This window comes from Hemitrygon akajei, chromosome 3, assembly GCF_048418815.1.
Source record: "Hemitrygon akajei chromosome 3, sHemAka1.3, whole genome shotgun sequence".
In the NCBI taxonomy this organism is placed as follows: Eukaryota; Metazoa; Chordata; class Chondrichthyes; order Myliobatiformes; family Dasyatidae; genus Hemitrygon; species Hemitrygon akajei.
This window is the reverse complement of record NC_133126.1, coordinates 104,352,624-104,379,768: the sequence shown is the minus strand read 5'-3', so window position 1 is coordinate 104,379,768 and position 27,145 is coordinate 104,352,624. Positions and strand designations below refer to the sequence as shown.

Sequence of the window (27,145 nt, the reverse complement as noted above, 5' to 3'; positions counted from 1 at the left end):
ATAGTTACGCACATGTACATAACAGAAAATGCACACAATAATAAGTAAAGCATTCAGCTGAAAAGAGAGTAAAATTTACTTTTCCTCAAAAGTACTATGTGCTAACTTGATGTAAACGTTTGTAATTGACTTTCTATATGATTTGGTGCAGTCTGCATCAAGTTTTATGTGTGTGCTACTGAAGTTAGTAAGGTTACACTAAGCAATATCACCAGTTGCTCGAAATGGTAATACCGTCTTTCAAAGCAATACAAAGCTGAATGTAGTTCCAATGTAAATACAGTGTAGTATGTTCTTGAATTCAACTTTACTTTGTATTCCATTGCTGTGAGTAGCTTTCCTTCTTTTTCTATTCAGTTACAGTACACTCTGAATAGTCATGCACATGTACGAAACAGAAAACACAGGGAATAATAAGTAATCGATTCAGCTGAAAAGAGTGTACATTTGAATTTTCTTCAAAATTACTATGTGTTAACTGCATGTAAATCTTTGTAATTGACTTTGCATATGATTTGGAGAAGTCTGCAACAAGTTTTATGTGTGTGCTACTGAAGTTAGTCAAGTTACACTAAGTTGCTCCTAATAGTACAACCGTGTTTCAAAGCAATACAAAGCTGAATGTAGTTCCAATGTAAATACAGTGTAGTATGTTCTTGAATTCAACATTACTTTATGTATTCCATTGCTGTGAGTAGCTTTGTGTTTCTATTCAGGTACAGTTCAGTCTGAATAGTTACGCACATGTACATAACAGAAAATGCACAGAATAATAAGTAAAGCATTCAGCTGAAAAGAGAGTACAATTTACTTTTGCTCAAAAGTACTATGTGCTAACTTGATGTAAACGTTTTGAATTTACTTTCCATATGATCTAGATTTGTCTGCAACCAGTTTTATGTGTGTGCTACTGCAGTTAGTAAAGTTACACTAAGCAATATCACCAGTTGCTCCTAATGGTACTACCGTGTTTCAAAGCAATACAAAGCTAAATGTAGTTCCAATGTAAATGCAGTGTAGTATGTTCTTGAATTCAACTTTACATTATGTATTCCATTGCTGTGAGTAGCTTTACTTGTTTTTCTATTCAGTTGCAGTTCAGTCTGAATAGTTACACACATGTACATAACAGAAAATGCACACAATAATAAGTAAAGCATTCAGCTGAAAAGAGAGTACAATTTACTTTTCCTCAAAAGTACTATGTGCTAACTTGATGTAAACGTTTGGAATTGACTTTCTATATGATTTGGTGCAGTCTGCATCAAGTTTTATGTGTGTGCTACTGAAGTTAGTAAGGTTACACTAAGCAATATCACCAGTTGCTCGAAATGGTAATACCGTCTTTCAAAGCAATACAAAGCTGAATGTAGTTCCAATGTAAATGCAGTGTAGTATGTTCTTGAATTCAACTTTACTTTGTATTCCATTGCTGTGAGTAGCTTTCCTTCTTTTTCTATTCAGTTACAGTACACTCTGAATAGTCATGCACATGTACGAAACCGAAAACACAGGGAATAATAAGTAATCGATTCAGCTGAAAAGAGTGTACATTTGAATTTTCTTCAAAATTACTATGTGTTAACTGCATGTAAATCTTTGTAATTGACTTTGCATATGATTTGGAGAAGTCTGCAACAAGTTTTATGTGTGTGCTACTGAAGTTAGTCAAGTTACACTAAGTTGCTCCTAATAGTACAACCGTGTTTCAAAGCAATACAAAGCTAAATGTAGTTCCAATGTAAATGCAGCGTAGTATGTTCTTGAATTCAACATTACTTTATGTATTCCATTGCTGTGAGTAGCTTTGTGTTTCTATTCAGGTACAGTTCAGTCTGAATAGTTACGCACATGTACATAACAGAAAATGCACAGAATAATAAGTAAAGCATTCAGCTGAAAAGAGAGTACAATTTACTTTTGCTCAAAAGTACTATGTGCTAACTTGATGTAAACGTTTTGAATTTACTTTCCATATGATCTAGAGTTGTCTGCAACCAGTTTTATGTGTGTGCTACTGATGTTAGTAAAGTTACACTAAGCAATATCACCAGTTGCTCCTAAATGTACTAACGTGTTTCAAAGCAATACAAAGCTAAATGCAGTTCCAATGTAAATGCAGTGTAGTATGTTCTTGAATTCAACATTACTTTATGTATTCCATTGCTGTGAGTAGTTTTCTTTGTGTTTCTATTCATTTACAGTTCACTCTGAATAGTTACGCACATGTACATAACAGAAAATGCACACAATAATAATGCATTCAGCTGAAAAGAGAGTACAATTTACTTTTCCTCAAAAGTACTATGTGCTAACTTGATGTAAACGTTTGTAATTGACTTTCTATATGATTTGGTGCAGTCTGCATCAAGTTTTATGTGTGTGCTACTGAAGTTAGTAAAGTTACACTAAGCAATATCACCAGTTGCTCCAAATGGTAATACCGTGTTTCAAAGCAATACAAAGCTGAATGTAGTTCCAATGTAAATACAGTGTAGTATGTTCTTGAATTCAACATTACTTTATGTATTCCATTGCTGTGAGTAGCTTTGTGTTTCTATTCAGGTACAGTTCAGTCTGAATAGTTACGCACATGTACATAACAGAAAATGCACAGAATAATAAGTAAAGCATTCAGCTGAAAAGAGAGTACAATTTACTTTTGCTCAAAAGTACTATGTGCTAACTTGATGTAAACGTTTTGAATTTACTTTCCATATGATCTAGATTTGTCTGCAACCAGTTTTATGTGTGTGCTACTGAAGTTAGTCAAGTTACACTAAGTTGCTCCTAATAGTACAACCGTGTTTCAAAGCAATACAAAGCTAAATGTAGTTCCAATGTAAATGCAGTGTAGTATGTTCTTGAATTCAACATTACTTTATGTATTCCATTGCTGTGAGTAGCTTTGTGTTTCTATTCAGGTACAGTTCAGTCTGAATAGTTACGCACATGTACATAACAGAAAATGCACAGAATAATAAGTAAAGCATTCAGCTGAAAAGAGAGTACAATTTACTTTTGCTCAAAAGTACTATGTGCTAACTTGATGTAAACGTTTTGAATTTACTTTCCATATGATCTAGAGTTGTCTGCAACCAGTTTTATGTGTGTGCTACTGATGTTAGTAAAGTTACACTAAGCAATATCACCAGTTGCTCCTAAATGTACTAACGTGTTTCAAAGCAATACAAAGCTAAATGCAGTTCCAATGTAAATGCAGTGTAGTATGTTCTTGAATTCAACATTACTTTATGTATTCCATTGCTGTGAGTAGTTTTCTTTGTGTTTCTATTCATTTACAGTGCACTCTGAATAGTTACGCACATGTACATAACAGAAAATGCACACAATAATAAGTAATGCTTTCAGAAGTAAAAGAGTACATTTTATTTCTGCTCAAAAGTACTATCTGCTAACTTGATGTAAACACTTTCAATTTACTTTCCATATGATTTAGAGTTGTCTGCAACCAGTTTTATGTGTGTGCTACTGCAGTTAGTAAAGTTACACTAAGCAATATCACCAGTTGCTCCTAATGGTACTACCGTGTTTCAAAGCAATACAAAGCTAAATGTAGTTCCAATGTAAATGCAGTGTAGTATGTTCTTGAATTCAACTTTACTTTATGTATTCCATTGCTGTGAGTAGCTTTCCTTGTTTTTCTATTCAGTTACAGTACACTCTGAATAGTCATGCACATGTACGAAACCGAAAACACAGGGAATAATAAGTAATCCATTCAGCTGAAAAGAGTGTACATTTGAATTTTCTTCAAAATTACTATGTGCTAACTGCATGTAAATCTTTGTAATTGACTTTGCATATGATTTGGAGAAGTCTGCAACAAGTTTTATGTGTGTGCTACTGAAGTTAGTCAAGTTACACTAAGTTGCTCCTAATAGTACAACCGTGTTTCAAAGCAATACAAAGCTAAATGTAGTTCCAATGTAAATGCAGTGCAGTATGTTCTTGAATTCAACATTACTTTATGTATTCCATTGCTGTGAGTAGCTTTGTGTTTCTATTCAGGTACAGTTCAGTCTGAATAGTTACGCACATGTACATAACAGAAAATGCACAGAATAATAAGTAAAGCATTCAGCTGAAAAGAGAGTACAATTTACTTTTGCTCAAAAGTACTATGTGCTAACTTGATGTAAACGTTTTGAATTTACTTTCCATATGATCTAGAGTTGTCTGCAACCAGTTTTATGTGTGTGCTACTGATGTTAGTAAAGTTACACTAAGCAATATCACCAGTTGCTCCTAATTGTACTAACGTGTTTCAAAGCAATACAAAGCTAAATGCAGTTCCAATGTAAATGCAGTGTAGTATGTTCTTGAATTCAACATTACTTTATGTATTCCATTGCTGTGAGTAGTTTTCTTTGTGTTTCTATTCATTTACAGTGCACTCTGAATAGTTACGCACATGTACATAACAGAAAATGCACACAATAATAAGTAATGCTTTCAGAAGTAAAAGAGTACATTTTATTTCTGCTCAAAAGTACTATCTGCTAACTTGATGTAAACACTTTCAATTTACTTTCCATATGATTTAGAGTTGTCTGCAACCAGTTTTATGTGTGTGCTACTGCAGTTAGTAAAGTTACACTAAGCAATATCACCAGTTGCTCCTAATTGTACTAACGTGTTTCAAAGCAATACAAAGCTAAATGCAGTTCCAATGTAAATGCAGTGTAGTATGTTCTTGAATTCAACATTACATTATGTATTCCATTGCTGTGAGTAGTGTTCATTGTGTTTCTATTCAGTGACAGTTCACTCTGAATACTTATGCACATGTTCATAACAGAAAACACAGGGAATAATAAGTAATGCTTTCAGAAGTAAAAGGTGTATAATTTAATTCTGCTCAAAAGTACTATGTGCTAACTTGATGTAAACGTTTGTAATTGACTTTCTATATGATTTGGTGCAGTCTGCATCAAGTTTCATGTGTGTGCTACTGAAGTTAGTAAAGTTACACTAAGCAATATCACCAGTTGCTCCAAATGGTAATACCGTGTTTCAAAGCAATACAAAGCTAAATGTAGTTCCAATGTAAATGCAGTGTAGTATGTTCTTGAATTCAACTTTACTTTATGTATTCCATTACTGTGAGTAGCTTTCCTTGTTTTTCTATTCAGTTGCAGTTCAGTCTGAATAGTTACACACATGTACATAACAGAAAATGCACACAATAATAAGTAAAGCATTCAGCTGAAAAGAGAGTACAATTTACTTTTGCTCAAAAGTACTATGTGCTAACTTGATGTAAACGTTTTGAATTTACTTTCCATATGATCTAGAGTTGTCTGCAACCAGTTTTATGTGTGTGCTACTGATGTTAGTAAAGTTACACTAAGCAATATCACCAGTTGCTCCTAATTGTACTAACGTGTTTCAAAGCAATACAAAGCTAAATGCAGTTCCAATGTAAATGCAGTGTAGTATGTTCTTGAATTCAACATTACTTTATGTATTCCATTGCTGTGAGTAGTTTTCTTTGTGTTTCTATTCATTTACAGTGCACTCTGAATAGTTACGCACATGTACATAACAGAAAATGCACACAATAACAAGTAATGCTTTCAGAAGTAAAAGAGTACATTTTATTTCTGCTCAAAAGTACTATCTGCTAACTTGATGTAAACACTTTCAATTTACTTTCCATATGATTTAGAGTTGTCTGCAACCAGTTTTATGTGTGTGCTACTGCAGTTAGTAAAGTTACACTAAGCAATATCACCAGTTGCTCCTAATGGTACTACCGTGTTTCAAAGCAATACAAAGCTAAATGTAGTTCCAATGTAAATGCAGTGTAGTATGTTCTTGAATTCAACATTACTTTATGTATTCCATTGCTGTGAGTAGCTTTACTTGTTTTTCTATTCAGTTGCAGTTCAGTCTGAATAGTTACGCACATGTACATAACAGAAAATGCACACAATAATAAGTAAAGCATTCAGCTGAAAAGAGAGTACAATTTACTTTTCCTCAAAAGTACTATGTGCTAACTTGATGTAAACGTTTGTAATTGACTTTCTATATGATTTGGTGCAGTCTGCATCAAGTTTTATGTGTGTGCTACTGAAGTTAGTAAGGTTACACTAAGCAATATCACCAGTTGCTCGAAATGGTAATACCGTCTTTCAAAGCAATACAAAGCTGAATGTAGTTCCAATGTAAATACAGTGTAGTATGTTCTTGAATTCAACTTTACTTTGTATTCCATTGCTGTGAGTAGCTTTCCTTCTTTTTCTATTCAGTTACAGTACACTCTGAATAGTCATGCACATGTACGAAACAGAAAACACAGGGAATAATAAGTAATCGATTCAGCTGAAAAGAGTGTACATTTGAATTTTCTTCAAAATTACTATGTGTTAACTGCATGTAAATCTTTGTAATTGACTTTGCATATGATTTGGAGAAGTCTGCAACAAGTTTTATGTGTGTGCTACTGAAGTTAGTAAAGTTACACTAAGTTGCTCCTAATAGTACAACCGTGTTTCAAAGCAATACAAAGCTAAATGTAGTTCCAATGTAAATGCAGCGTAGTATGTTCTTGAATTCAACATTACTTTATGTATTCCATTGCTGTGAGTAGCTTTGTGTTTCTATTCATTTACAGTTCACTCTGAATAGTTACGCACATGTACATAACAGAAAATGCACACAATAATAATGCATTCAGCTGAAAAGAGAGTACAATTTACTTTTCCTCAAAAGTACTATGTGCTAACTTGATGTAAACGTTTGTAATTGACTTTCTATATGATTTGGTGCAGTCTGCATCAAGTTTTATGTGTGTGCTACTGAAGTTAGTAAAGTTACACTAAGCAATATCACCAGTTGCTCCAAATGGTAATACCGTGTTTCAAAGCAATACAAAGCTGAATGTAGTTCCAATGTAAATACAGTGTAGTATGTTCTTGAATTCAACATTACTTTATGTATTCCATTGCTGTGAGTAGCTTTGTGTTTCTATTCAGGTACAGTTCAGTCTGAATAGTTATGCACATGTACATAACAGAAAATGCACAGAATAATAAGTAAAGCATTCAGCTGAAAAGAGAGTACAATTTACTTTTGCTCAAAAGTACTATGTGCTAACTTGATGTAAACGTTTTGAATTTACTTTCCATCTGTTCTAGATTTGTCTGCAACCAGTTTTATGTGTGTGCTACTGCAGTTAGTAAAGTTACACTAAGCAATATCACCAGTTGCTCCTAATGGTACTACCGTGTTTCAAAGCAATACAAAGCTAAATGTAGTTCCAATGTAAATGCAGTGTAGTATGTTCTTGAATTCAACTTTACATTATGTATTCCATTGCTGTGAGTAGCTTTACTTGTTTTTCTATTCAGTTGCAGTTCAGTCTGAATAGTTACACACATGTACATAACAGAAAATGCACACAATAATAAGTAAAGCATTCAGCTGAAAAGAGAGTACAATTTACTTTTCCTCAAAAGTACTATGTGCTAACTTGATGTAAACGTTTGGAATTGACTTTCTATATGATTTGGTGCAGTCTGCATCAAGTTTTATGTGTGTGCTACTGAGGTTAGTAAGGTTACACTAAGCAATATCACCAGTTGCTCGAAATGGTAATACCGTCTTTCAAAGCAATACAAAGCTGAATGTAGTTCCAATGTAAATGCAGTGTAGTATGTTCTTGAATTCAACTTTACTTTGTATTCCATTGCTGTGAGAAGCTTTCCTTCTTTTTCTATTCAGTTACAGTACACTCTGAATAGTCATGCACATGTACGAAACCGAAAACACAGGGAATAATAAGTAATCGATTCAGCTGAAAAGAGTGTACATTTGAATTTTCTTCAAAATTACTATGTGTTAACTGCATGTAAATCTTTGTAATTGACTTTGCATATGATTTGGAGAAGTCTGCAACAGGCTTTATGTGTGTGCTACTGAAGTTAGTCAAGTTACACTAAGTTGCTCCTAATAGTACAACCGTGTTTCAAAGCAATACAAAGCTAAATGTAGTTCCAATGTAAATGCAGCGTAGTATGTTCTTGAATTCAACATTACTTTATGTATTCCATTGCTGTGAGTAGCTTTGTGTTTCTATTCAGGTACAGTTCAGTCTGAATAGTTACGCACATGTACATAACAGAAAATGCACAGAATAATAAGTAAAGCATTCAGCTGAAAAGAGAGTACAATTTACTTTTGCTCAAAAGTACTATGTGCTAACTTGATGTAAACGTTTTGAATTTACTTTCCATATGATCTAGAGTTGTCTGCAACCAGTTTTATGTGTGTGCTACTGATGTTAGTAAAGTTACACTAAGCAATATCACCAGTTGCTCCTAAATGTACTAACGTGTTTCAAAGCAATACAAAGCTAAATGCAGTTCCAATGTAAATGCAGTGTAGTATGTTCTTGAATTCAACATTACTTTATGTATTCCATTGCTGTGAGTAGTTTTCTTTGTGTTTCTATTCATTTACAGTTCACTCTGAATAGTTACGCACATGTACATAACAGAAAATGCACACAATAATAATGCATTCAGCTGAAAAGAGAGTACAATTTACTTTTCCTCAAAAGTACTATGTGCTAACTTGATGTAAACGTTTGTAATTGACTTTCTATATGATTTGGTGCAGTCTGCATCAAGTTTTATGTGTGTGCTACTGAAGTTAGTAAAGTTACACTAAGCAATATCACCAGTTGCTCCAAATGGTAATACCGTGTTTCAAAGCAATACAAAGCTGAATGTAGTTCCAATGTAAATACAGTGTAGTATGTTCTTGAATTCAACATTACTTTATGTATTCCATTGCTGTGAGTAGCTTTGTGTTTCTATTCAGGTACAGTTCAGTCTGAATAGTTACGCACATGTACATAACAGAAAATGCACAGAATAATAAGTAAAGCATTCAGCTGAAAAGAGAGTACAATTTACTTTTGCTCAAAAGTACTATGTGCTAACTTGATGTAAACGTTTTGAATTTACTTTCCATATGATCTAGATTTGTCTGCAACCAGTTTTATGTGTGTGCTACTGCAGTTAGTAAAGTTACACTAAGCAATATCACCAGTTGCTCCTAATGGTACTACCGTGTTTCAAAGCAATACAAAGCTAAATGTAGTTCCAATGTAAATGCAGTGTAGTATGTTCTTGAATTCAACTTTACATTATGTATTCCATTGCTGTGAGTAGCTTTACTTGTTTTTCTATTCAGTTGCAGTTCAGTCTGAATAGTTACACACATGTACATAACAGAAAATGCACACAATAATAAGTAAAGCATTCAGCTGAAAAGAGAGTACAATTTACTTTTCCTCAAAAGTACTATGTGCTAACTTGATGTAAACGTTTGTAATTGACTTTCTATATGATTTGGTGCAGTCTGCATCAGGTTTTATGTGTGTGCTACTGAAGTTAGTAAGGTTACACTAAGCAATATCACCAGTTGCTCGAAATGGTAATACCGTCTTTCAAAGCAATACAAAGCTGAATGTAGTTCCAATGTAAATACAGTGTAGTATGTTCTTGAATTCAACTTTACTTTGTATTCCATTGCTGTGAGTAGCTTTCCTTCTTTTTCTATTCAGTTACAGTACACTCTGAATAGTCATGCACATGTACGAAACCGAAAACACAGGGAATAATAAGTAATCGATTCAGCTGAAAAGAGTGTACATTTGAATTTTCTTCAAAATTACTATGTGTTAACTGCATGTAAATCTTTGTAATTGACTTTGCATATGATTTGGAGAAGTCTGCAACAAGTTTTATGTGTGTGCTACTGAAGTTAGTCAAGTTACACTAAGTTGCTCCTAATAGTACAACCGTGTTTCAAAGCAATACAAAGCTAAATGTAGTTCCAATGTAAATGCAGTGTAGTATGTTCTTGAATTCAACATTACTTTATGTATTCCATTGCTGTGAGTAGCTTTGTGTTTCTATTCAGGTACAGTTCAGTCTGAATAGTTACGCACATGTACATAACAGAAAATGCACAGAATAATAAGTAAAGCATTCAGCTGAAAAGAGAGTACAATTTACTTTTGCTCAAAAGTACTATGTGCTAACTTGATGTAAACGTTTTGAATTTACTTTCCATATGATCTAGAGTTGTCTGCAACCAGTTTTATGTGTGTGCTACTGATGTTAGTAAAGTTACACTAAGCAATATCACCAGTTGCTCCTAAATGTACTAACGTGTTTCAAAGCAATACAAAGCTAAATGCAGTTCCAATGTAAATGCAGTGTAGTATGTTCTTGAATTCAACATTACTTTATGTATTCCATTGCTGTGAGTAGTTTTCTTTGTGTTTCTATTCATTTACAGTGCACTCTGAATAGTTACGCACATGTACATAACAGAAAATGCACACAATAATAAGTAATGCTTTCAGAAGTAAAAGAGTACATTTTAGTTCTGCTCAAAAGTACTATCTGCTAACTTGATGTAAACACTTTCAATTTACTTTCCATATGATTTAGAGTTGTCTGCAACCAGTTTTATGTGTGTGCTACTGCAGTTAGTAAAGTTACACTAAGCAATATCACCAGTTGCTCCTAATTGTACTAACGTGTTTCAAAGCAATACAAAGCTAAATGCAGTTCCAATGTAAATGCAGTGTAGTATGTTCTTGAATTCAACATTACATTATGTATTCCATTGCTGTGAGTAGTGTTCATTGTGTTTCTATTCAGTGACAGTTCACTCTGAATACTTATGCACATGTACATAACAGAAAACACAGGGAATAATAAGTAATGCTTTCAGAAGTAAAAGGTGTATAATTTAATTCTGCTCAAAAGTACTATGTGCTAACTTGATGTAAACGTTTGTAATTGACTTTCTATATGATTTGGTGCAGTCTGCATCAAGTTTCATGTGTGTGCTACTGAAGTTAGTAAAGTTACACTAAGCAATATCACCAGTTGCTCCAAATGGTAATACCGTGTTTCAAAGCAATACAAAGCTAAATGTAGTTCCAATGTAAATGCAGTGTAGTATGTTCTTGAATTCAACTTTACTTTATGTATTCCATTACTGTGAGTAGCTTTCCTTGTTTTTCTATTCAGTTGCAGTTCAGTCTGAATAGTTACACACATGTACATAACAGAAAATGCACACAATAATAAGTAAAGCATTCAGCTGAAAAGAGAGTACAATTTACTTTTGCTCAAAAGTACTATGTGCTAACTTGATGTAAACGTTTTGAATTTACTTTCCATATGATCTAGAGTTGTCTGCAACCAGTTTTATGTGTGTGCTACTGATGTTAGTAAAGTTACACTAAGCAATATCACCAGTTGCTCCTAATTGTACTAACGTGTTTCAAAGCAATACAAAGCTAAATGCAGTTCCAATGTAAATGCAGTGTAGTATGTTCTTGAATTCAACATTACTTTATGTATTCCATTGCTGTGAGTAGTTTTCTTTGTGTTTCTATTCATTTACAGTGCACTCTGAATAGTTACGCACATGTACATAACAGAAAATGCACACAATAACAAGTAATGCTTTCAGAAGTAAAAGAGTACATTTTATTTCTGCTCAAAAGTACTATCTGCTAACTTGATGTAAACACTTTCAATTTACTTTCCATATGATTTAGAGTTGTCTGCAACCAGTTTTATGTGTGTGCTACTGCAGTTAGTAAAGTTACACTAAGCAATATCACCAGTTGCTCCTAATGGTACTACCGTGTTTCAAAGCAATACAAAGCTAAATGTAGTTCCAATGTAAATGCAGTGTAGTATGTTCTTGAATTCAACATTACTTTATGTATTCCATTGCTGTGAGTAGCTTTACTTGTTTTTCTATTCAGTTGCAGTTCAGTCTGAATAGTTACGCACATGTACATAACAGAAAATGCACACAATAATAAGTAAAGCATTCAGCTGAAAAGAGAGTACAATTTACTTTTCCTCAAAAGTACTATGTGCTAACTTGATGTAAACGTTTGTAATTGACTTTCTATATGATTTGGTGCAGTCTGCATCAAGTTTTATGTGTGTGCTACTGAAGTTAGTAAGGTTACACTAAGCAATATCACCAGTTGCTCGAAATGGTAATACCGTCTTTCAAAGCAATACAAAGCTGAATGTAGTTCCAATGTAAATACAGTGTAGTATGTTCTTGAATTCAACTTTACTTTGTATTCCATTGCTGTGAGTAGCTTTCCTTCTTTTTCTATTCAGTTACAGTACACTCTGAATAGTCATGCACATGTACGAAACAGAAAACACAGGGAATAATAAGTAATCGATTCAGCTGAAAAGAGTGTACATTTGAATTTTCTTCAAAATTACTATGTGTTAACTGCATGTAAATCTTTGTAATTGACTTTGCATATGATTTGGAGAAGTCTGCAACAAGTTTTATGTGTGTGCTACTGAAGTTAGTCAAGTTACACTAAGTTGCTCCTAATAGTACAACCGTGTTTCAAAGCAATACAAAGCTAAATGTAGTTCCAATGTAAATGCAGCGTAGTATGTTCTTGAATTCAACATTACTTTATGTATTCCATTGCTGTGAGTAGCTTTGTGTTTCTATTCATTTACAGTTCACTCTGAATAGTTACGCACATGTACATAACAGAAAATCCACACAATAATAATGCATTCAGCTGAAAAGAGAGTACAATTTACTTTTCCTCAAAAGTACTATGTGCTAACTTGATGTAAACGTTTGTAATTGACTTTCTATATGATTTGGTGCAGTCTGCATCAAGTTTTATGTGTGTGCTACTGAAGTTAGTAAAGTTACACTAAGCAATATCACCAGTTGCTCCAAATGGTAATACCGTGTTTCAAAGCAATACAAAGCTGAATGTAGTACCAATGTAAATACAGTGTAGTATGTTCTTGAATTCAACATTACTTTATGTATTCCATTGCTGTGAGTAGCTTTGTGTTTCTATTCAGGTACAGTTCAGTCTGAATAGTTATGCACATGTACATAACAGTAAATGCACAGAATAATAAGTAAAGCATTCTGCTGAAAAGAGAGTACAATTTACTTTTGCTCAAAAGTACTATGTGCTAACTTGATGTAAACGTTTTGAATTTACTTTCCATCTGTTCTAGATTTGTCTGCAACCAGTTTTATGTGTGTGCTACTGCAGTTAGTAAAGTTACACTAAGCAATATCACCAGTTGCTCCTAATGGTACTACCGTGTTTCAAAGCAATACAAAGCTAAATGTAGTTCCAATGTAAATGCAGTGTAGTATGTTCTTGAATTCAACTTTACATTATGTATTCCATTGCTGTGAGTAGCTTTACTTGTTTTTCTATTCAGTTGCAGTTCAGTCTGAATAGTTACACACATGTACATAACAGAAAATGCACACAATAATAAGTAAAGCATTCAGCTGAAAAGAGAGTACAATTTACTTTTCCTCAAAAGTACTATGTGCTAACTTGATGTAAACGTTTGGAATTGACTTTCTATATGATTTGGTGCAGTCTGCATCAAGTTTTATGTGTGTGCTACTGAGGTTAGTAAGGTTACACTAAGCAATATCACCAGTTGCTCGAAATGGTAATACCGTCTTTCAAAGCAATACAAAGCTGAATGTAGTTCCAATGTAAATGCAGTGTAGTATGTTCTTGAATTCAACTTTACTTTGTATTCCATTGCTGTGAGTAGCTTTCCTTCTTTTTCTATTCAGTTACAGTACACTCTGAATAGTCATGCACATGTACGAAACCGAAAACACAGGGAATAATAAGTAATCGATTCAGCTGAAAAGAGTGTACATTTGAATTTTCTTCAAAATTACTATGTGTTAACTGCATGTAAATCTTTGTAATTGACTTTGCATATGATTTGGAGAAGTCTGCAACAGGCTTTATGTGTGTGCTACTGAAGTTAGTCAAGTTACACTAAGTTGCTCCTAATAGTACAACCGTGTTTCAAAGCAATACAAAGCTAAATGTAGTTCCAATGTAAATGCAGCGTAGTATGTTCTTGAATTCAACATTACTTTATGTATTCCATTGCTGTGAGTAGCTTTGTGTTTCTATTCAGGTACAGTTCAGTCTGAATAGTTACGCACATGTACATAACAGAAAATGCACAGAATAATAAGTAAAGCATTCAGCTGAAAAGAGAGTACAATTTACTTTTGCTCAAAAGTACTATGTGCTAACTTGATGTAAACGTTTTGAATTTACTTTCCATATGATCTAGAGTTGTCTGCAACCAGTTTTATGTGTGTGCTACTGATGTTAGTAAAGTTACACTAAGCAATATCACCAGATGCTCCTAAATGTACTAACGTGTTTCAAAGCAATGCAAAGCTAAATGCAGTTCCAATGTAAATGCAGTGTAGTATGTTCTTGAATTCAACATTACTTTATGTATTCCATTGCTGTGAGTAGTTTTCTTTGTGTTTCTATTCATTTACAGTTCACTCTGAATAGTTACGCACATGTACATAACAGAAAATGCACACAATAATAATGCATTCAGCTGAAAAGAGAGTACAATTTACTTTTCCTCAAAAGTACTATGTGCTAACTTGATGTAAACGTTTGTAATTGACTTTCTATATGATTTGGTGCAGTCTGCATCAAGTTTTATGTGTGTGCTACTGAAGTTAGTAAAGTTACACTAAGCAATATCACCAGTTGCTCCAAATGGTAATACCGTGTTTCAAAGCAATACAAAGCTGAATGTAGTTCCAATGTAAATGCAGTGTAGTATGTTCTTGAATTCAACATTACTTTATGTATTCCATTGCTGTGAGTAGCTTTGTGTTTCTATTCAGGTACAGTTCAGTCTGAATAGTTACGCACATGTACATAACAGAAAATGCACAGAATAATAAGTAAAGCATTCAGCTGAAAAGAGAGTACAATTTACTTTTGCTCAAAAGTACTATGTGCTAACTTGATGTAAACGTTTTGAATTTACTTTCCATATGATCTAGATTTGTCTGCAACCAGTTTTATGTGTGTGCTACTGCAGTTAGTAAAGTTACACTAAGCAATATCACCAGTTGCTCCTAATGGTACTACCGTGTTTCAAAGCAATACAAAGCTAAATGTAGTTCCAATGTAAATGCAGTGTAGTATGTTCTTGAATTCAACTTTACATTATGTATTCCATTGCTGTGAGTAGCTTTACTTGTTTTTCTATTCAGTTGCAGTTCAGTCTGAATAGTTACACACATGTACATAACAGAAAATGCACACAATAATAAGTAAAGCATTCAGCTGAAAAGAGAGTACAATTTACTTTTCCTCAAAAGTACTATGTGCTAACTTGATGTAAACGTTTGGAATTGACTTTCTATATGATTTGGTGCAGTCTGCATCAAGTTTTATGTGTGTGCTACTGAAGTTAGTAAGGTTACACTAAGCAATATCACCAGTTGCTCGAAATGGTAATACCGTCTTTCAAAGCAATACAAAGCTGAATGTAGTTCCAATGTAAATACAGTGTAGTATGTTCTTGAATTCAACTTTACTTTGTATTCCATTGCTGTGAGTAGCTTTCCTTCTTTTTCTATTCAGTTACAGTACACTCTGAATAGTCATGCACATGTACGAAACCGAAAACACAGGGAATAATAAGTAATCGATTCAGCTGAAAAGAGTGTACATTTGAGTTTTCTTCAAAATTACTATGTGTTAACTGCATGTAAATCTTTGTAATTGACTTTGCATATGATTTGGAGAAGTCTGCAACAAGTTTTATGTGTGTGCTACTGAAGTTAGTCAAGTTACACTAAGTTGCTCCTAATAGTACAACCGTGTTTCAAAGCAATACAAAGCTAAATGTAGTTCCAATGTAAATGCAGTGTAGTATGTTCTTGAATTCAACATTACTTTATGTATTCCATTGCTGTGAGTAGCTTTGTGTTTCTATTCAGGTTGTTACGAAACCAGTAACTGGTTTCACTTACCAGCAAAGATAGATATGTCAGTTGAAGTCCAATGGTACTATTTTCAAAAGTTTTATTAATAAAGGGGCACAAAAATTAAGGTTAATACAAACATTCAGATAACATGCGTCAATACTCAATCTAAAACGCAGGTACATTAATAATCACTCAGAAATAAGCTCTTTCGTTGTCTAGGTATATAATACTGAGTCCAATTGGAAATATAAAGAGTCACTCTGAAGTCTGCAGGCTTTTGGTTTCACGTGTTGGAGAGAGAGAGAGATAAAACGGAAAAACTTGCCCCAAAACATCCGTGGAATCAGGGGAGCGATCTTCCCCGTTGTTAGTTAAAAGCGATCTTCCGTTGGTTCCAGCCACAAACCCCGCATTCGGAATTTAACGCACGTGGCTTATTTCAAAATGGCTTCCCGTTCCCACGGGAAGCGTTATCGTACTTCTTGATGTCTCCTTGGTGCGTCTGAGGGTCGTCCTCTTTCAGACCCTTCTTTATACTGCCTCACGGGATCTCAGGTGTCAATCAGGTTGCAGGTGATGCAACCTCTCTCTCTCAACCAGCCCACTTTGCCCGAGGGCTTTACAATGTCCCTGCGAGTTGGCACGTCTGCAGTTCCCAGGTGTCTCCTGAGAACAATGACACAGTCGCCAGCTTTTGTCCCAGTGGAATGCGGTATCCAGCACGTTGCTGTCTTTCCATTTCCTGTGTCCATTCAGCCTGTCTCTCTCTCTCTCTTTTGGGTCATTGACCCCCCCCTTTTCTAGGGCTCTTGCAATTCTCACAAAGGAGGGGGCTGGTATCATAACAAGGTACAGTTCAGTCTGAATAGTTACGCACATGTACATAACAGAAAATGCACAGAATAATAAGTAAAGCATTCAGCTGAAAAGAGAGTACAATTTACTTTTGCTCAAAAGTACTATGTGCTAACTTGATGTAAACGTTTTGAATTTACTTTCCATATGATCTAGAGTTGTCTGCAACCAGTTTTATGTGTGTGCTACTGATGTTAGTAAAGTTACACTAAGCAATATCACCAGTTGCTCCTAAATGTACTAACGTGTTTCAAAGCAATACAAAGCTAAATGCAGTTCCAATGTAAATGCAGTGTAGTATGTTCTTGAATTCAACATTACTTTATGTATTCCATTGCTGTGAGTAGTTTTCTTTGTGTTTCTATTCATTTACAGTGCACTCTGAATAGTTACGCACATGTACATAACAGAAAATGCACACAATAATAAGTAATGCTTTCAGAAGTAAAAGAGTACATTTTATTTCTGCTCAAAAGTACTATCTGCTAACTTGATGTAATCACTTTCAATTTACTTTCCATATGATTTAGAGTTGTCTGCAACCAGTTTTATGTGTGTGCTACTGCAGTTAGTAAAGTTACACTAAGCAATATCACCAGTTGCTCCTAATGGTACTACCGTGTTTCAAAGCAATACAAAGCTAAATGTAGTTCCAATGTAAATGCAGTGTAGTATGTTCTTGAATTCAACTTTACATTATGTATTCCATTGCTGTGAGTAGCTTTACTTGTTTTTCTATTCAGTTGCAGTTCAGTCTGAATAGTTACACACATGTACATAACAGAAAATGCACACAATAATAAGTAAAGCATTCAGCTGAAAAGAGAGTACAATTTACTTTTCCTCAAAAGTACTATGTGCTAACTTGATGTAAACGTTTGGAATTGACTTTCTATATGATTTGGTGCAGTCTGCATCAAGTTTTATGTGTGTGCTACTGAAGTTAGTAAGGTTACACTAAGCAATATCACCAGTTGCTCGAAATGGTAATACCGTCTTTCAAAGCAATACAAAGCTGAATGTAGTTCCAATGTAAATACAGTGTAGTATGTTCTTGAATTCAACTTTACTTTGTATTCCATTGCTGTGAGTAGCTTTCCTTCTTTTTCTATTCAGTTACAGTACACTCTGAATAGTCATGCACATGTACGAAACCGAAAACACAGGGAATAATAAGTAATCGATTCAGCTGAAAAGAGTGTACATTTGAGTTTTCTTCAAAATTACTATGTGTTAACTGCATGTAAATCTTTGTAATTGACTTTGCATATGATTTGGAGAAGTCTGCAACAAGTTTTATGTGTGTGCTACTGAAGTTAGTCAAGTTACACTAAGTTGCTCCTAATAGTACAACCGTGTTTCAAAGCAATACAAAGCTAAATGTAGTTCCAATGTAAATGCAGTGTAGTATGTTCTTGAATTCAACATTACTTTATGTATTCCATTGCTGTGAGTAGCTTTGTGTTTCTATTCAGGTACAGTTCAGTCTGAATAGTTACGCACATGTACATAACAGAAAATGCACAGAATAATAAGTAAAGCATTCAGCTGAAAAGAGAGTACAATTTACTTTTGCTCAAAAGTACTATGTGCTAACTTGATGTAAACGTTTTGAATTTACTTTCCATATGATCTAGAGTTGTCTGCAACCAGTTTTATGTGTGTGCTACTGATGTTAGTAAAGTTACACTAAGCAATATCACCAGTTGCTCCTAAATGTACTAACGTGTTTCAAAGCAATACAAAGCTAAATGCAGTTCCAATGTAAATGCAGTGTAGTATGTTCTTGAATTCAACATTACTTTATGTATTCCATTGCTGTGAGTAGTTTTCTTTGTGTTTCTATTCATTTACAGTGCACTCTGAATAGTTACGCACATGTACATAACAGAAAATGCACACAATAATAAGTAATGCTTTCAGAAGTAAAAGAGTACATTTTATTTCTGCTCAAAAGTACTATCTGCTAACTTGATGTAATCACTTTCAATTTACTTTCCATATGATTTAGAGTTGTCTGCAACCAGTTTTATGTGTGTGCTACTGCAGTTAGTAAAGTTACACTAAGCAATATCACCAGTTGCTCCTAATGGTACTACCGTGTTTCAAAGCAATACAAAGCTAAATGTAGTTCCAATGTAAATGCAGTGTAGTATGTTCTTGAATTCAACTTTACATTATGTATTCCATTGCTGTGAGTAGCTTTACTTGTTTTTCTATTCAGTTGCAGTTCAGTCTGAATAGTTACACACATGTACATAACAGAAAATGCACACAATAATAATGCATTCAGCTGAAAAGAGAGTACAATTTACTTTTCCTCAAAAGTACTATGTGCTAACTTGATGTAAACGTTTGTAATTGACTTTCTATATGATTTGGTGCAGTCTGCATCAAGTTTTATGTGTGTGCTACTGAAGTTAGTAAAGTTACACTAAGCAATATCACCAGTTGCTCCAAATGGTAATACCGTGTTTCAAAGCAATACAAAGCTGAATGTAGTTCCAATGTAAATACAGTGTAGTATGTTCTTGAATTCAACATTACTTTATGTATTCCATTGCTGTGAGTAGCTTTGTGTTTCTATTCAGGTACAGTTCAGTCTGAATAGTTACGCACATGTACATAACAGAAAATGCACAGAATAATAAGTAAAGCATTCAGCTGAAAAGAGAGTACAATTTACTTTTGCTCAAAAGTACTATGTGCTAACTTGATGTAAACGTTTTGAATTTACTTTCCATATGATCTAGAGTTGTCTGCAACCAGTTTTATGTGTGTGCTACTGATGTTAGTAAAGTTACACTAAGCAATATCACCAGTTGCTCCTAATTGTACTAACGTGTTTCAAAGCAATACAAAGCTAAATGCAGTTCCAATGTAAATGCAGTGTAGTATGTTCTTGAATTCAACATTACTTTATGTATTCCATTGCTGTGAGTAGTTTTCTTTGTGTTTCTATTCATTTACAGTGCACTCTGAATAGTTACGCACATGTACATAACAGAAAATGCACACAATAATAAGTAATGCTTTCAGAAGTAAAAGAGTACATTTTAGTTCTGCTCAAAAGTACTATCTGCTAACTTGATGTAAACACTTTCAATTTACTTTCCATATGATTTAGAGTTGTCTGCAACCAGTTTTATGTGTGTGCTACTGCAGTTAGTAAAGTTACACTAAGCAATATCACCAGTTGCTCCTAATTGTACTAACGTGTTTCAAAGCAATACAAAGCTAAATGCAGTTACAATGTAAATGCAGTGTAGTATGTTCTTGAATTCAACATTACATTATGTATTCCATTGCTGTGAGTAGTGTTCATTGTGTTTCTATTCAGTGACAGTTCACTCTGAATACTTATGCACATGTACATAACAGAAAACACAGGGAATAATAAGTAATGCTTTCAGAAGTAAAAGGTGTATAATTTAATTCTGCTCAAAAGTACTATGTGCTAACTTGATGTAAACGTTTGTAATTGACTTTCTATATGATTTGGTGCAGTCTGCATCAAGTTTCATGTGTGTGCTACTGAAGTTAGTAAAGTTACACTAAGCAATATCACCAGTTGCTCCAAATGGTAATACCGTGTTTCAAAGCAATACAAAGCTAAATGTAGTTCCAATGTAAATGCAGTGTAGTATGTTCTTGAATTCAACTTTACTTTATGTATTCCATTACTGTGAGTAGCTTTCCTTGTTTTTCTATTCAGTTGCAGTTCAGTCTGAATAGTTACACACATGTACATAACAGAAAATGCACACAATAATAAGTAAAGCATTCAGCTGAAAAGAGAGTACAATTTACTTTTGCTCAAAAGTACTATGTGCTAACTTGATGTAAACGTTTTGAATTTACTTTCCATATGATCTAGAGTTGTCTGCAACCAGTTTTATGTGTGTGCTACTGATGTTAGTAAAGTTACACTAAGCAATATCACCAGTTGCTCCTAATTGTACTAACGTGTTTCAAAGCAATACAAAGCTAAATGCAGTTCCAATGTAAATGCAGTGTAGTATGTTCTTGAATTCAACATTACTTTATGTATTCCATTGCTGTGAGTAGTTTTCTTTGTGTTTCTATTCATTTACAGTGCACTCTGAATAGTTACGCACATGTACATAACAGAAAATGCACACAATAACAAGTAATGCTTTCAGAAGTAAAAGAGTACATTTTATTTCTGCTCAAAAGTACTATCTGCTAACTTGATGTAAACACTTTCAATTTACTTTCCATATGATTTAGAGTTGTCTGCAACCAGTTTTATGTGTGTGCTACTGCAGTTAGTAAAGTTACACTAAGCAATATCACCAGTTGCTCCTAATGGTACTATCGTGTTTCAAAGCAATACAAAGCTAAATGTAGTTCCAATGTAAATGCAGTGTAGTATGTTCTTGAATTCAACATTACTTTATGTATTCCATTGCTGTGAGTAGCTTTACTTGTTTTTCTATTCAGTTGCAGTTCAGTCTGAATAGTTACGCACATGTACATAACAGAAAATGCACACAATAATAAGTAAAGCATTCAGCTGAAAAGAGAGTACAATTTACTTTTCCTCAAAAGTACTATGTGCTAACTTGATGTAAACGTTTGTAATTGACTTTCTATATGATTTGGTGCAGTCTGCATCAAGTTTTATGTGTGTGCTACTGAAGTTAGTAAGGTTACACTAAGCAATATCACCAGTTGCTCGAAATGGTAATACCGTCTTTCAAAGCAATACAAAGCTGAATGTAGTTCCAATGTAAATACAGTGTAGTATGTTCTTGAATTCAACTTTACTTTGTATTCCATTGCTGTGAGTAGCTTTCCTTCTTTTTCTATTCAGTTACAGTACACTCTGAATAGTCATGCACATGTACGAAACAGAAAACACAGGGAATAATAAGTAATCGATTCAGCTGAAAAGAGTGTACATTTGAATTTTCTTCAAAATTACTATGTGTTAACTGCATGTAAATCTTTGTAATTGACTTTGCATATGATTTGGAGAAGTCTGCAACAAGTTTTATGTGTGTGCTACTGAAGTTAGTCAAGTTACACTAAGTTGCTCCTAATAGTACAACCGTGTTTCAAAGCAATACAAAGCTAAATGTAGTTCCAATGTAAATGCAGCGTAGTATGTTCTTGAATTCAACATTACTTTATGTATTCCATTGCTGTGAGTAGCTTTGTGTTTCTATTCATTTACAGTTCACTCTGAATAGTTACGCACATGTACATAACAGAAAATCCACACAATAATAATGCATTCAGCTGAAAAGAGAGTACAATTTACTTTTCCTCAAAAGTACTATGTGCTAACTTGATGTAAACGTTTGTAATTGACTTTCTATATGATTTGGTGCAGTCTGCATCAAGTTTTATGTGTGTGCTACTGAAGTTAGTAAAGTTACACTAAGCAATATCACCAGTTGCTCCAAATGGTAATACCGTGTTTCAAAGCAATACAAAGCTGAATGTAGTTCCAATGTAAATACAGTGTAGTATGTTCTTGAATTCAACATTACTTTATGTATTCCATTGCTGTGAGTAGCTTTGTGTTTCTATTCAGGTACAGTTCAGTCTGAATAGTTATGCACATGTACATAACAGTAAATGCACAGAATAATAAGTAAAGCATTCAGCTGAAAAGAGAGTACAATTTACTTTTGCTCAAAAGTACTATGTGCTAACTTGATGTAAACGTTTTGAATTTACTTTCCATCTGTTCTAGATTTGTCTGCAACCAGTTTTATGTGTGTGCTACTGCAGTTAGTAAAGTTACACTAAGCAATATCACCAGTTGCTCCTAATGGTACTACCGTGTTTCAAAGCAATACAAAGCTAAATGTAGTTCCAATGTAAATGCAGTGTAGTATGTTCTTGAATTCAACTTTACATTATGTATTCCATTGCTGTGAGTAGCTTTACTTGTTTTTCTATTCAGTTGCAGTTCAGTCTGAATAGTTACACACATGTACATAACAGAAAATGCACACAATAATAAGTAAAGCATTCAGCTGAAAAGAGAGTACAATTTACTTTTCCTCAAAAGTACTATGTGCTAACTTGATGTAAACGTTTGGAATTGACTTTCTATATGATTTGGTGCAGTCTGCATCAAGTTTTATGTGTGTGCTACTGAGGTTAGTAAGGTTACACTAAGCAATATCACCAGTTGCTCGAAATGGTAATACCGTCTTTCAAAGCAATACAAAGCTGAATGTAGTTCCAATGTAAATGCAGTGTAGTATGTTCTTGAATTCAACTTTACTTTGTATTCCATTGCTGTGAGTAGCTTTCCTTCTTTTTCTATTCAGTTACAGTACACTCTGAATAGTCATGCACATGTACGAAACCGAAAACACAGGGAATAATAAGTAATCGATTCAGCTGAAAAGAGTGTACATTTGAATTTTCTTCAAAATTACTATGTGTTAACTGCATGTAAATCTTTGTAATTGACTTTGCATATGATTTGGAGAAGTCTGCAACAGGCTTTATGTGTGTGCTACTGAAGTTAGTCAAGTTACACTAAGTTGCTCCTAATAGTACAACCGTGTTTCAAAGCAATACAAAGCTAAATGTAGTTCCAATGTAAATGCAGCGTAGTATGTTCTTGAATTCAACATTACTTTATGTATTCCATTGCTGTGAGTAGCTTTGTGTTTCTATTCAGGTACAGTTCAGTCTGAATAGTTACGCACATGTACATAACAGAAAATGCACAGAATAATAAGTAAAGCATTCAGCTGAAAAGAGAGTACAATTTACTTTTGCTCAAAAGTACTATGTGCTAACTTGATGTAAACGTTTTGAATTTACTTTCCATATGATCTAGAGTTGTCTGCAACCAGTTTTATGTGTGTGCTACTGATGTTAGTAAAGTTACACTAAGCAATATCACCAGTTGCTCCTAAATGTACTAACGTGTTTCAAAGCAATGCAAAGCTAAATGTAGTTCCAATGTAAATGCAGTGTAGTATGTTCTTGAATTCAACTTTACATTATGTATTCCATTGCTGTGAGTAGCTTTACTTGTTTTTCTATTCAGTTGCAGTTCAGTCTGAATAGTTACACACATGTACATAACAGAAAATGCACACAATAATAAGTAAAGCATTCAGCTGAAAAGAGAGTACAATTTACTTTTCCTCAAAAGTACTATGTGCTAACTTGATGTAAACGTTTGGAATTGACTTTCTATATGATTTGGTGCAGTCTGCATCAAGTTTTATGTGTGTGCTACTGAAGTTAGTAAGGTTACACTAAGCAATATCACCAGTTGCTCGAAATGGTAATACCGTCTTTCAAAGCAATACAAAGCTGAATGTAGTTCCAATGTAAATACAGTGTAGTATGTTCTTGAATTCAACTTTACTTTGTATTCCATTGCTGTGAGTAGCTTTCCTTCTTTTTCTATTCAGTTACAGTACACTCTGAATAGTCATGCACATGTACGAAACCGAAAACACAGGGAATAATAAGTAATCGATTCAGCTGAAAAGAGTGTACATTTGAGTTTTCTTCAAAATTACTATGTGTTAACTGCATGTAAATCTTTGTAATTGACTTTGCATATGATTTGGGGAAGTCTGCAACAAGTTTTATGTGTGTGCTACTGAAGTTAGTCAAGTTACACTAAGTTGCTCCTAATAGTACAACCGTGTTTCAAAGCAATACAAAGCTAAATGTAGTTCCAATGTAAATGCAGTGTAGTATGTTCTTGAATTCAACATTACTTTATGTATTCCATTGCTGTGAGTAGCTTTGTGTTTCTATTCAGGTTGTTACGAAACCAGTAACTGGTTTCACTTACCAGCAAAGATAGATATGTCAGTTGAAGTCCAATGGTACTATTTTCAAAAGTTTTATTAATAAAGGGGCACAAAAATTAAGGTTAATACAAACATTCAGATAACATGCGTCAATACTCAATCTAAAACGCAGGTACATTAATAATCACTCAGAAATAAGCTCTTTCGTTGTCTAGGTATATAATACTGAGTCCAATTGGAAATATAAAGAGTCACTCTGAAGTCTGCAGGCTTTTGGTTTCACGTGTTGGAGAGAGAGAGAGATAAAACGGAAAAACTTGCCCCAAAACATCCGTGGAATCAGGGGAGCGATCTTCCCCGTTGTTAGTTAAAAGCGATCTTCCGTTGGTTCCAGCCACAAACCCCGCATTCGGAATTTAACGCACGTGGCTTATTTCAAAATGGCTTCCCGTTCCCACGGGAAGCGTTATCGTACTTCTTGATGTCTCCTTGGTGCGTCTGAGGGTCGTCCTCTTTCAGACCCTTCTTTATACTGCCTCACGGGATCTCAGGTGTCAATCAGGTTGCAGGTGATGCAACCTCTCTCTCTCAACCAGCCCACTTTGCCCGAGGGCTTTACAATGTCCCTGCGAGTTGGCACGTCTGCAGTTCCCAGGTGTCTCCTGAGAACAATGCCACAGTCGCCAGCTTTTGTCCCAGTGGAATGCGGTATCCAGCACGTTGCTGTCTTTCCATTTCCTGTGTCCATTCAGCCTGTCTCTCTCTCTCTCTTTTGGGTCATTGACCCCCCCCTTTTCTAGGGCTCTTGCAATTCTCACAAAGGAGGGGGCTGGTATCATAACACCTCCCCTCTTAAAAAGGTTTTTACCAGCGGTTAAAACCCAGAGTGGTACAGTCTTACAGAAATTTTGAATCTAATACAATACAGAAGCTTTTCTTTTCACTACAGAGTAATAGTTATACATTCAAGTCAGCATCTAAACAGTTAACAAGTACAGTGCCCCTTTAGTTAATATCTTAACATCTTAATATCTTAAAGTCTTGTAGCATCAGACTTCAATTCAATAACCACCTATTTATTTATTGTTTTCAGCAACAAAACTGCGGAGGTGTGATCTTAGCTTAGGTGCATCTACAAAAGTTTATGCGAATACTAATCGTTTCGGTCGGTTTACTTCGCCGGCAGGTCTCCAAAGGTCTGTCTTTATTATTCACAGGCTTTGGCGCAACCCGTAAAACCTGCTTTGCTGTTTAAAAAAAATGGCATCCCCATTAACCGTCACCTCTTTTCTGGCGAGTCCCCCCGTTGGGACTTTGAGTAATTTGGCGTGGTGAACTCCCGCCCGCCTCGTTCATCGGGGCTATTTTTTCAACACCATGCCTGAAACTGTCAAGACCCTTCAGGCTATTTGTTTTTAATTCCAACTCCTCTTTCAGGTAGCATTTCGAATGCAACCTCTTCACACCCCACCCTGGCGTAACAATAGAGTGGGGGGCCCCGCTATTTCCCGACTCACTCTGTGAGCGATCTGCCAGGTTTAAAATTTCTTCCTTCGACTTGGGAACTACAGACTTTCCGTTTCCTTCAATAACAATCCTCATTCCCCCCTTAAATTCGGCATTAACCTTGGCCCCACTCTCGAATACAAACACCGTGGAACTCACACTTCCCACGGTTACCAAGGTTAACCCTTTTCCTACTGAACCAACCCTACCTGATCCACAAAGACGGCCGCCCCGTCCCCCTGAATCAAACACCTCAGACTTCCCCTGAGCTCTGTTACCAGGTTCAGCACCACGTGCGCCCCCATCTTGGACACACTCAAACGGGACATTGGCCCCTTCCAGGCTTTCAATACCCGTACCTTTTTCAAATTCTAACGTCCCCCGATCCTTCCAACTACTCTCTAGGCAGCCCCCCGTTGGGGAAGGCGCAACCCTGCGAGCTGAAACAACCTCCTCGGCCATTTCAGCTGACTTCTCCACAGCAAGGATACCCTTCCTCTCTAAGACTGCCCTCATTTCACTCTCGGGACCATCGAGAACACCTTTAGAACTCTGAACTTCTTCAAACAATTCTGCCAAACCAGACAGATTAACCATGTCCAACTCTGGACATTTTAACAACTTTATCCGTTTCTCAACTTTAGTTCCTACCTCTAGGACCTTTCTCTTCACTAAGGGCAGGGCTATTTCCTCTCCCTCACCCCCTTTTACTATACTGCTTTCTGTTTTACCACCCTCGGAACCCTCATGGTACAGGGTCGGTAAAAACATCTTGGCCAGATCACCGCTGGCTTCATTTAAACTGTCCTCTTTCTCAGCCGCTTTTTCCGACAGGCTGCGAGTGACCGCGCATGCGCGAAAGCTTTGGTACTCCAGGGGCGGGGCCACGCACTCGCTGGTCTGCGGGTCCTCCCTCCTGCTAACACACTTCGCAACAACGCGACCCACTGCTCTTGTGGCCACTTCTGGTTCACTGCCACCGTTTCAAAAAACAAGAAATAACTATCAACATCCGTCTCTTCGAACGGAGGTACTACTCTCAGCTCCCGACTAACATTAAACCGCTCTCTCCTTAGCTCCTCCCTCTCTCTTTCTCTCCCCGCTGCCGCTCTCTCGGCTGCTGCTAACTCTCTGATCCG

At 35.2% G+C, this 27,145-nt stretch overlaps 1 protein-coding gene across 1 annotated transcript in view; it reads right to left on the bottom strand.

Annotated features, from left to right (window-relative positions):
* Window positions 1-26,887, bottom strand: part of LOC140725277 (uncharacterized) — a 41,534-nt gene extending 14,647 nt beyond the window's left edge. The window contains exon 1 of the mRNA XM_073040543.1: window positions 25,523-26,887. Within this exon, the coding sequence (XP_072896644.1) occupies window positions 25,773-26,777 (1,005 nt within the window). The 5' untranslated portion in view covers window positions 26,778-26,887 and the 3' untranslated portion in view covers window positions 25,523-25,772. The remainder of the gene's footprint in view (window positions 1-25,522) is intronic.
* Between the last annotated feature and the right edge of the window lie 258 nt (window positions 26,888-27,145).